Below are 12,843 nucleotides of genomic sequence, written 5' to 3'. Positions count from 1 at the left end.
TAGGAAATTAAGCTGGTTTATTATAACAACAAATTTCAAAATAAAGCTCCACAAATTATCATCTGTGACATCATCTCTAAAGATAAGATATGTATTGTGCTGGTTTGAAAGGAAGCATGCCCCCTAAGAAAAGCCATGTTTTAATATAAATCCCATTTCATAAAGGTAGCATAATCTCTATTCAATACTGTATGTTTGAAACTGTAATGAGATTATCTCCCTGGATGATGTGATTTAGTCAACAGTGGTTGTTAAACTGTATTAGGGGATGACATGTCTCCACCCATTTGATTGGGTCTTGATTAGTTTCTGAAGTTTTATAAAAGCGGAAATATTTTGGAGAATGAGAGATTCAGAGAGAGCAGAGCAGAACCGCATAGCCACGAGAAGCTGAAGTCCACCACCCAGCGACCTTTGGAGATGAAGAAGGAAAACGCCTCCCAGGGAGCTTCATGAAACTGGAAGCCAGGAAAGAAAATTAGCAGATGACGCCGTGTTTGCCATGTGCCCTTCCAGCCGAGAGAGGAACCCTGACTGTGTTCGCCATGTGCCTTCTCACTCGAGAGAGAAACCCTGAACTTCATCGGCCTTCTTGAACCAAGGTATCTTTCCCTGGATACCTTTGATTGGTCATTTCTATAGACTTGTTTTAATTGGGACATTTTCTCAGCCTTAGAACTGTAAACTAGCAACTCATTAAATTCCCCTTGTTAAAAGCTGTTCCATTTCTGGTATATTGCATTCCGGCAGCTAGCAAACCAGAACATGTATCCTGAACATTGGTGACTTCTCAGAAAGACTGTGGAAAGAACTCCATTTCTTCCAGGCTAATGCAACCCCAAGTATAGGATTGTCATGTTTTTGACATTCACATTATTTACATAAATGCACTCCGTAAAGAGCAATGTACTACAAGGAGCCCAGAATAAGAAAGAGGTCCTTTAATCCTGTATATAGCCTAATGCAGTGCCTGGGTACATCCTACAGTATATTAAGCAGATATTCAAAAAGTATTGGCCAAGTCCCTTAAGCAATGGAGAAAAAATATGAAACCATTAAACTTTACCATCAGGAAATCCCCTGATACTGTGTCAAACTTTAGGGACACTCAAGTCAATAGACCATGCCTTGATCTTGTGGCTTAGTCTTGTGAAGCTTATGTAGGTACAGAGAAGCTTAGCCTACTTATAGGTACACCTAAGAGTTACTTCTAGAGGATTTCTTTTGTTACTAAGATGTGGCCTCACCCTCTCTAAGCCCAACTCTTCAAGTAAAATCATTGCCCTTCCCCCTATGTGGGACATGACATCCAGGGGTGAAAGTCTCCCTGGTGACATGGGAGATGACCCCAAGGGATGAATCTGGTTCTGGCACCATGTGATCAACAGTTCCATTCTGCCCAAAAGGGGGGAAAGAAGCGTACCTAATAAAGTATCAGTGGCTGAGAGAGTTCAAATAGAGTCAAGAGGCTATTCTGGAGACTGCTCTTATGCAAGCTTCAGTTAGACCTTGCTACCTATTATAGCCTGTCAACCCCCAATCAGGACCATTACAGACAATCCTAAAGAACACCTAGGGCAATATATAAGACTCTACAAGGGTACCATGTAACTTTCCAGAAACCTATAACCTCCAGATGGGTCCCTGAACCAGATAAGTCCTGAAACCTAGAGGGCCCAGCCTCTCCAGAACATCAGATAGTTCCATCTCTCTACCCCATATTAGTGACAGACCCTTCGAACATGAAACAGTTAGAATGCACAGCCCAAACACCCCCTAAAGAGAGGGATAGAAAAATCAAAGGTGTTGGTAGAGTTATACAGAGAAGATACAATTTAACAAATAAATATGATTGCTAAATCATTAAACTGATATCTCTTTTAGTCTCTAGTATCTTAAAGCAGCTAGAAATAAAAATCTTAAATTGTGGAATTGTAACACACGTTAAACTCTGAAATATGTTCTATAACTAATTGTGGTGGTATGCCTTGAAATTTATTGCTATTTTGTATATATGTTATTTTTCACAAAAAAAAAAGAAAGGAAAAAAGTAGATTGTGGTGATTAAAAAACATTTAAGCCTTCTAGCCTCCTATATTCTGGACCAGTGAGAAGGAAAAATCTGAGAGGATCGTATGGTAGCCCACGCCAAACTCTGGGATCTGTCCTGTAACCACTTGTTGAAGAGTGCTTTGAAAACTACTGTTTTTTCTTTCTTTGCTTTGCATATACGTTATACAATACAATAACAAAGTTAAAAAACAAAAAAAGGTAATGTCAATACTGATGACAAAGTTTAAAGATTAGAAGCTGAGATTTTCTGACCATGGTGTTAGAAATAACTTGAGATAGTTAAGTAGCATAAGACCTGTAACAATTTTCCAGTGATCTGTTAATATATGATGCATCGATGCCATTGGGAAAAGAAAAAAAAAGAGCAATGCATTATCTGCTGTAAGGAATTCCATCATCTTTGTCATAAATGACCTCTCTCTACCTACCAAGGGTGCTAGCTAGACACATTAAGAAAAAGGTTCTCGAAAACAGAGAGAAGATATCAACTTTCTTAGCTGTATCTGTTAGCATTTTCTTTCATTCTTTCACTCCATTAGTGAATATTTTCTCTTTTTCTTCCTATTCTCTTACTTACAGTAAATTATTTTTGCCTTTTTCTCCCAGAATAGCACAATTTTCCTTACTTCTCCAGTTTTCCTTTATGCTGTGTTAACCTGACTTCTGAATCAAATGAAAAAGGAAATCTGAAGATCAAATAAAGAATGTACATCCTGGATGCTAATGTTGCACATAGTAGGCATCAAAGATGAAAGTTAACAAAATAGAACAAAACAAGCATAACTCTAACAGCCAAGGCAATGTTTTACCTTCTGGCTCACTCTCTGACCCTGAAAGACTTCCATAGCTGTTCATTAGTGAGCAAAGAGCTGGCGTCACTTCCTTGGGCACGACAGTACTTTGTGGTTTCTCCTCCTTATCGGACTCTGAAATAAAAGGGAAAAGCATTCAAGATTAAAACACTGTAACTAAAAACATCTGCCACCATAAAAAGAAAACTGACAGCCATTCCTCGCTTGTTACCTCACTATTTAAAAAGTAAATTCTGATCATTTCCTTACTTTTCCTAAACATCTAATTCCAGGAGACATAAAAAAATTTCCCCCTGGTTTAAATCTCCATGGTCAGAGACGCTATTTGTCCAAAGAAGAGACAAAGGGGCAAATGGTAACCATAAACAACTCGGTTACTTACCATGCTTCACTGGTTTTGGAATTTGGGCCTTCTCTAAATTAACTTAATTACACAGCCTTTGCTATTAATTTACAGGTAGTAGGAAGGCCAGAAATTTATTTAACCTCACCAGATTAGGATCACTGACTCGGAAAATCAGACTTAAGAATAAAATATTTAAAATATTCACATATTTTTTGTTTTTTAAGACTGTTTTTGAGTAAACAATAATTTAAGCATTTTCTATAGACGGTCGGCTTAGTCAAAGAGTTATGCTGAAATGAATCCACCCAAAGTTCTTATTACTCACAACTTCTAAGAATGCAAGTGCGTAAGCCAAGCATGAGGATAAGTATTATAGAGCCTGCCAAGGTAAAGTGTTTGATCAGAGCCAAGCAAGCCTAGCTGGAGCCCCAGGCCATCACTATTACATTTGTTTTTTGGCAGCTGTAGAAATGAATTAACGCTATTCTAGACAACCAATAAAAAAGCCCAACTGAAGAATGGTGACAATAAGTAACCTGACTATTTAACAAACCAACTCAACCCACAACCAATATGAAATGTTTCAAGACAGGAATTTACTGTTCACCAAGTCAGTCCAAGGGAAACCAAAACATACCAGTAGGAAACTAAAGCCTACTTTTATATAAATGCTGAGCTACTGCCTCCTGATGGATGAAGGTAAACTCTCTCCTTCAACCACCCAAAATCCGACCCCTGACTATTACTTGTCAAAGTTTAAGCTATATTACATTTTCTTCTGGATTAATAAAGGGAAAGAAAAAGATGTACTTTTAGATATGTAAATTACTAGTAGATTAAACAGATCTCTACTACTACAATATTGGTATACAGACTACCCATTCCATTGTTAGAATGATCAGAGGCCAAACTCTAGTATTTCCTTCCAGGATCCAAACAGAGGGTACCAAAAAGTATATTATGAGTTGAAATTATGCTCTTTAAAAGCATGATCTCATTTAACCCTTATGAAGTATTACTTTCACTATTAATTACAGATGACAAAACCATGATTCAGAGATAACTATGAAACAGCTGAATCCAAACTCAAATCTTGGTTTACCTGGCTCCAAAGCCCAATTCTTAACTAGTGGGCTAGAATGTCTCCTATAGATATATAAAGTCCTCTAGCCATAATGAAGGCATTCTATCAAAATGTCTTGAAGGTCAGTAATTAGACTAATAATGTCTTCTTTTTTTCTTAAACCCATTAATCAGATCACATCAACTCTATTCAACCTCAGAACAGAAGTCCTTTCTTGACCGACAAGGCCCCCCACTTGCTCTCTTAACTAAACCCCATCACTCAACTTTCTTCTTCGCTTACTGCACTCTACCTTGCTGTTACTTGAACACATGAAGTACTCCCTTGCTTTGGGGTGTTGGTACTTGCTGCTTTTCCTGCTAGAAAAGCCTGTCCTCTTAGGTACTGGTTCTGTCATTTCATTCAGATTCCTGCTTAAGCCACTTTGTCAGAGGTTGTCACTGATCAGCACCCCTCTTACTCAGACCACCATTCTCTATCCCTTTACCCATCTTCTTCTTCATAATACTTAGATCAACCCAATAAATTATATATTTGTTTACTATCTCTCTCTCCCAACCAAATGTAATATACAAGGAAAGAAGGGGTTTTGCTTTGTTCACAGCTATGTCCTAAGAGGAAAGAACAGTACTCAGTGCATTTTAAGTTTCCAACAAATATTTGAAGAGCAAATTGTTGCAGAAATGAGTAAAGGCAAGTTCAAAGAGGTTAACTGGCACAGAATCACAGAGCTAGTGGACCCAGGATGGAAATCTAATTCTGTCTATATCCAAAACTCTTTTCCTTCTTTTTAAATAATATGATTTCATTTTTACTAGAAAACCATGTACACGTACACAGGAAAAATTATGATAGAAGATATACCAAAATGAGATCAGCGACTGTCTCTATAGGTTGAAAAAGTTGGTTGTTTTTATTTTGTGCTTTTCAGTTTTCCTCCACACCTTCTGTATTACTTTTATAATCAGAAAATAACAAAACAAAGAAAAACATATGAAGTAAACCCTGGAGGACAGTGTTCCTCATAATCCAATTCAAGAAGCAGTGGGTGAGTTTTAATTGGCCTAATGTACTGGATCTTTACCCGCCTCTATTTTTTTTAAACTCTGTGCTTTGAAATAATGTTATATTTAAAGGGAAGTTGCAAAGATAGTACAGAGAGTTCCCATATACCCTTCACTGAGCTTTCCTTAAAGTTAACATCTTACACAACCACGCTACATTTATCACAACTATGAAATTTCAGTACTGTCTAACCTACAGACTGGAATTTCCCCAGTTTTCCCATTAATATCCTTTCTTGGTTCTAAGATAATCCAGGACATCAAACTGCCTTTAGTCATCATGGCTCCTTATTGTCCTCCAATCTGACAGTTTCTCAGTCTTCCCTTGTCTTTCATGAGCTTGACACTTCGGAAGATTACTGGTCAGGGACTTGCTGAATGCCCTTCCATTTGGGTTGGTCTGACATTTCTTCAAGATTAGAGTGAAGTTATGGATTTGGGGAAGAATGATGGAGAAGATGTGCTGTTCTCACATCCCATCATACCAGGGAATCCCTGATATCAACATGACTTACTACTGAGGATGTCAGCCTTAATCACCTGGTAGTCTGCCTGTTTTCTACTCTATGAAGTTATTCCTTGAAGGGAGTCACAAAGTTCAACCCACATGCAAGGGGAAGAGTATCAAAAATTTCGGGACAAATGTTAAAACCCCTACTGTAATTAACAAATATTTGAGGTTACACAAATAATTCTCTTTCTTTTTAAAGTTCCACCACTAATTTTAGCATAAACTACCGAATTTACCCTAAACAATTATTACAGTGATGTTCTAATGATGATTTTCTATTTCCCTCATTTCTTCTGTATTTATTAGTTGGAATTCTTCTGTAGGGAAGATTTGCCCTTCTCCATGTTTATCTTTTCAAGCATTTATTTATATCAGTTTGGACTCATAGATATTTATTTTATTCTTTGGGTTATAATCCACTATTACTTATTTTGTTGCTCAAATTGTTCCAGTTCCGGCCATCAACTCTTTCAAGTTGGCTCCTGTATCCTTCTGATATGTCCCCCATCCTTCTGGGCTTTTGTTGTTTCTATACAGAAGTAACGACCTGAGGAGTCAATTAAGGAAACACTTCTGTTCAAAATAGCAACTAAAAGAATCAAGTATCTAGGAATGAATTTAACTAGGGATGTGAAGGACCTGTACATAGAAAACTACCTAACATTGCTAAAAGAAATAAAAAAAGGATCTAACTAGGTGGAAAGGCATCCCCTGCTCATGGATAGGAAGGTTAAACGCAATTACGATGTCAATTCTACCCACACTGATATACAGATTCAATGAGGTACCAATCAAAATTCCAACAATCTACTCTGAAGACTTGGAAAAGCTGGTTACCAAATTCATTTGGAAGGGAAAGAAACCCCAAATAGCTAAAAGTATCCTTAAAAAGAACAAAGTGGGAGGATTAACACTTCCTGATTTCAAAGCTTATTATAAAGCCACAGAGGTCAAAACAACATGATACTGGCACAAAGACAGAAGTATTGACCAATGGAATTGAATCAAGAGCACAGAAATAGAACACCAAATCTATGGTCAACTGATCTTCTATAAGGCCCCAAAATCCACTGAACTGGGACAAGTCTTTTCAATAAATAGGCATGAGAGAACTGAATATCAATAGCCAGAAGAATGAAAGAGGACCCTTACCTTATAATCTATACAAAAATTAAGACAAAGTGGATCAAACACCTAGATATAAAAACCAGTACCAGGCGGGCCACAGTGGCTCAGCAGGCAGATTTCTCGCCTGCCATGCTGGAGACCCAGGTTCAATTCCCGATGCCTGCCTATGCAAGGAAAAAAAAACAGTACCATAAAGCTTCTAGAAGAAAATGTAGTGAAACTTCTTCAAGGCCTAGTAATAGGAGGTAGCTTCCTAAACTTTACACCCAAAGTACAACAAAAGAGAAAATAGATGAATGGGAACTCCTCAAAATCAAATGATTTTGTACCTTAAAAAGACTCAAAAAGTTGAAGAGGCAACTCAATGGAAGAAAATACTTGGAAATCGCATATGGGACAAAGGTTTGATATCCTGTGTACATAAAGAAATCACACAACTGAACAACAAAAGAACAAACAACCCAATTATGAAATGGGTTAAAGGTACAAATAGGCAGTTTTTATGAAGAGCAAATACAGATGGCTAAAAGGCACATGCAATGATGCTCATTTTCATTAGTTATAAGGGAAATGCAGATCAAGACTATAATGAAATATTACTTTACACCTGTTAGAATAGCTGCTATTAAACAAACAAGAAACTATAAATGTTGACGAGGATGTGGAGAAATTGGAACATACGCACTGCTGGTGGGAATGTGTAATGGTGCAGCCATTATGGAAGACAGTCTGGCAGTTCCTCAGAAAACTAAATATGGAGTTTTCGCCCTATGACCTGGCTATACCACTACTCAGTATATACCCAGAAGAGCTATAAAAAGTTACACAAACAGGAATTTGCACACCAATGTTCATAGCAGCATTACTCACAATCACCAAAAGATGTAAACAATCCAAGCACCCATCAACAGACAAGTGAATTAACAAACTGTAGTATATACATATGATGGAATAATATGCAGCAGTAAGACGAAATTATGTCCTGAAGCACATGACAAGATGGTTGAACCTTGAGGACATAATGCTGAATGAAATAAGCCAGACATAAGAGAAAAGATACTACATGATTTTGCTTTTATGACTATGGTAAAGGTAAAGTCAGAGGCTTATAATACAGAACAGGAGACTCAGAGATACACAGAGGCTACAGATGGGTGAATGGTTAGCTGGATGAGGTTGAACTTAAATGTAAGGAAATAGAAGTGAAGGCACTTCATTAGTGGGTCTATAAGCAAAACTGCCATTTTGAAAGTAAGCATGACTGAAAAGCGTTGTATAGATAGATGCATGTGTCACACCGATTAACACTACAAATATAAATAAGTTCTTGCATGAACTACTTCAAAAATATGGATTTTTAAAAAGAGCATATAATATAGAGGTATAGGGTGAAAACTGCTGTTGCATGCTATGGGCCATCCTAACAGTGCCACAGCAATACCAGGGGTAAATAATGGGGGGAGTGATAAGAATTAAGGGGAGGTTTGCATTTTCTATTTGGTGAGGATATTTTATCACTCATTTTTCTCTTGGGAACAATGAAATTGTCTAAAATTGACAGTGTTGATGGACTGTTGACTTTGGACATTACACATGATGCCCAATGGATGGAGGTGACTGAAGGATACACTGACTGAGAAGTAGAACAGTGGTATATACATATGATTGAATATTGTGCTGTACAGAAGGAAAGGAAGCATACAATGCTGTGAATGAACCCGTGGAACACTTGATGAGGGAAAATAAACCAAAAACAAAAGAGCAAATATTGCATGGTCTCATTTAGAAAATACTTGTAAGAAAACTAGGGCCTAGATTGTAAGGTCTTACAACAGTCACATTTAGTCCAGAGCAGTAATTCTTCTTTGCAAATTTTGAGATGCTGTGCTTTTTAAGTATAACCTGGTATTCAGAGATAAGAATGAAGCCAATCTGGTAGGGATTAAGGTAACTCAGAATACAGGCATAAGGAAGACACTATTTTAGAACTTCACCTACTCTATGAGACCAAAGGAAGAAAGGTTTATTTTGTCCAGAAGCTAAATTTTCTCTTGAACAACCCAACCACAGGGAGCCCAGAATGGGAATGAGGGCCTGTAATTCTGTATAGCTTAATTCAATGCCTGGATACAACAAAGTACATTAAGCAGATAATAAAAAAGTATTGGCAAAGCCCCTTGAGGGATGGGAGAAAAATATGGAACTATTAAACTTTACCACTGGGAAAATCCCTGATACTGTGTCAGACTTTAGGGACATTCAAATCAACAGGCCACACCCTAGATCTTGAGTCTTAACCTTGTGAAGTTTACATAGGTAGTGGAGGAGCTTAGACTACCTACAGGTATGCCTAACAGTCACCTCCAGAGGACCTCTTTTATTACTCAGATGTGGCCTCACGCTCTCTAAGCCCAACTCTGCAAGTGACATCATTGTCTTTCCCCCTATGTGGGACATGACATCCAGGGGTGAAAGTCTCCCTGGCGGTGTGGGAGATGACTCCCAGGGATGAATCCAGCCCTGGCACCGCTGGATCAAGAATTCCATCCTGACCAAAAGAGGGAAAAGAAGTGTAACAAATAAAATACCACTGGTTGAGAGGCTTCAAATAGAGTAGAGAGAATACTTTGGAGGCTACTTTTACACAAACTTCAATTAGACATTGCTAGCTATCATAGACTGCCAAACCTCAACCAAAATCATTCCTACCAATCCTAAAGAAAACCTTGGGTTTTATATGAGATTCTATAAAGGTGACTTTCCAGAAACCTACAACCTCCAGATGGGTTCCTAGATCAGGTAAGTCCTGAAATGCAGAGGGACCAGTCTCTCTGGAACATCAAATAGCTCTTTCCCCTATCCCATATTACTGACAGTCCCTTCCAACATGAAAAAGTTAGAATGGCCACAACCCAAATACCCCTAAAGAGCAGGAGAAAGATCAAAGGTGATGGTGGAGTTATAAAGAGAAGGTAGGGTTTAACAAATGAATATGAGTGCTGAAACAGTACATTGATATTTCTTTTAATCTCCAGTGTCTTGGAGCAGATAGTAGTAAAAACTTAAAATTGTGGAATTGTAACCCATACTAGCTCTGAAATCTGTTCTACAACTAACTGTGCTGTGCTTTGGAATTTATTGCTTTTTGTATGCTATTTTTCACCAAAAGGAAAAAAAAAGCTGACTGTGAAGATGAATGCACAGCTATAAGATGGAATTGTGAACCACTGATTATACACTTTGGAAGATTATGTGGTATTTGAACATATAATATATATCAATAAATGTGCACTAAAATATAAAAAATTGAAATAAAATAAAACGTAAGTGCTAATGTCCAGGTTAAGTTTTGACCCAGAAAAAAAAAAAGGCAATAAATGGAGGAACTGGTGATCTTCATACTTAAAGTGAGATTACTGGTTAAAAAGTATTAACTGCCACGTGAGAGCACTGTGCCAAGCTATCATTGTGCTGACCTGCCCCTGACAAACTGAAAAGTGTGCACAACTAGACCTCAAGGTCTGCCAGCTCAGGTCCAAGGTAAAGGAAGATGCCTTCAAACAAGCGGACAAACTGATAAAGGAGTGGAGATGTTGAGAATGTTTGCTGGCACAGGAAAAATGGTACATAAGGCTTTTTACTAGAACCAATCAATGGTCTACACATTGATTTGGTAAAAGTAAATAACCAGGGCAGGCTATGGTAGCTTAGCAGGCAGAATTCTTGCCTGCCATGCCAGAGAACTGGGTTCGATTCCTGGTGCCTGCCAATGTGAAAAAAAAGAAGAAAAAAAAAAGTAAAAGACCAGAGGAAATCCCACATAAAGGATAACATGATTTAAAAAGAACTATTCCTATGAAATTAAGCTATGGTAATTTGATCATTGATAGGCTGATTTCTTTGGAAAACAATATTATAAATATTTCCATTATAAATTTATAGCTGCATGCAAGATTTTCATATTCAAGACTTATGTTCCCAGACTTCCAGGAATATGGCTGACTAGAATATTTCATACTTAGCCCTGCTCCCCAGAAAAGTTAGAGAAGGGACAGGAGGGCAACTGAAGTGGCAATTCAGGAGTACAGCTGACCTGGAAGAGCCTTCTGCACCACATGGGGGAGCCCTGGTTGCAGAGGCCAAGGAACTGAGAGACAGAAAGCTAGAGCCTGGTGCAGAGGTGTGGAGCCCGTGGGAGTGCATGGATGGGAGCACGGGACTAGGAGGCAAGCCATGCCGTGTTTCTTGGGCATGCTACCCTCACCAGCACAGCCTTGTGACCGGTGACTCACCCCATACCCCACACCCCATGCATCTGAACCCCATCACCCACTCCCATTCCCCACGCTCCAGGTGCCCCCATCCCACCAGCCCCCAGTGCTCATATCTGCCCCACACCCTTACCCCAAGTGCAACCCAACCCACCTTTCCTGCACACCCCCCTCCCTGTTTCCTCTAGGCTGTTGCCAGGGCATAAAGGCTGCGGGCACTAACCTCAGCACTCAGGGAAATGATAAACAAAACAAAAGTGCACAAATACAAGAATCACTGGTGTCCCAGAAGGAGAAGAGAGGAGTAAAAGGGCTGGAAAGAGTAGTTGAGGATCTAATGGGGGAAAACCATTATAAAAATATTGGTTTTTTGGGGAAACCAATTGGGAAAAAATTCCCAACCCTCATAAAGGACATACATATACAAGCCAAAGAAACCCAAAGAACTCCAAACAGAATAAATCCAAATAGGCCTTTCCCAAGGCACATACTAATCAGTCTGTCAAATGTTGAAGAGAAGCAGAAAATCCTGAAAGCAGCTAGGGAAAAGTAATCTACTACATACAAGGGAAACCAATAAAACTGAGTTCATAATACTCAACTAGCACCCTGTAGATGGAAGGCAGTGGTATGATATATTCAAGATCCTGAAAGAGAAAGACTTCCAACCAAGAATTCTGTACCCAGCCAAACAGTTCTTCAAAACTGAGGGAGAGATTACATTTTACACAAAGAAGTCCTCAAACATTTTGTCAAAAAGAGATCAGCGCTATAAGAAATACTAAAAGGAGTTCTGCCAGCTGAAAAAAAAAAAAAAAGACAAGAGAGGTAGGTCTGGAGGAGGGCGAAGAATTGAGGAGTACCATTAAGGATAATTTAAAGAATAAAAAAGAGAGAGGGTATGGTAGCCCACGGGGAAAAAAAAGAATACAAAGAGAAAGAGGGAAAAGATAAATAGATTTGACAAATAAAGGTAAAAAGATAAGATGATGGAATCAAGAAACACCCTTTCAGTAATAACTTTGAATGTTAACGGATTAAATTTACCAATCAAAAGATACAGATTGGCTGAATGGATTAAGAAACATAATCCAGCTATATGCTGCTTACAAGAGATTCATCTTAGACACAAGGATACAAATAGATTGAAAGTGAAAGGATGGAAAAAGATTTTCCATGCAAGTTGTAACCAAAAGAAAGCAGTAGTAGTTATACTAATATTGGACAAAACAGACTTTAAACGTAAAGATATCATAAGAGACAGAGGACTCTATATACTAATTAAAGGGCCAATTCATCAAGAAGATACAACAATCATAAATGTTTATGCTTCCAATCAAGGAGATCCCAAGTACATGAGACAGACACTGGCAAAACTGAAGGGAGCAATAGGTGTTTCAACAATAACAGTAGGAGACTTCAGTACACCGCTCTCCTCTATAGATAGAACAACCAGACAGAAGATCAACAAGGAAATAGAGAAGTTAAATGAATTAGACCCAATAGATATATATATGGGTCATTGCACCCCAAAGCACAAGGATATACATTCTT

The 12,843-nt window shown here is 38.3% G+C and overlaps 1 protein-coding gene across 1 annotated transcript in view; it reads right to left on the bottom strand.

The window, feature by feature from the left end:
• The window catches only part of NUFIP1 (nuclear FMR1 interacting protein 1), a 78,557-nt gene that overhangs the window by 22,894 nt on the left and 42,820 nt on the right, over positions 1 to 12,843 (bottom strand). Inside the window, exon 8 of the mRNA XM_077158287.1 lies at positions 2,883 to 2,999. Coding sequence (XP_077014402.1) covers positions 2,883 to 2,999 — 117 coding nt within the window. The remainder of the gene's footprint in view (positions 1 to 2,882; positions 3,000 to 12,843) is intronic.

The sequence above is a fragment of the Tamandua tetradactyla genome, chromosome 4 (assembly GCF_023851605.1).
Source record: "Tamandua tetradactyla isolate mTamTet1 chromosome 4, mTamTet1.pri, whole genome shotgun sequence".
Taxonomy (NCBI): domain Eukaryota; kingdom Metazoa; phylum Chordata; class Mammalia; order Pilosa; family Myrmecophagidae; genus Tamandua; species Tamandua tetradactyla.
The sequence above is the reverse complement of the archived record's forward strand: the minus strand, read 5'-3'. Positions and strand labels throughout refer to the sequence as shown.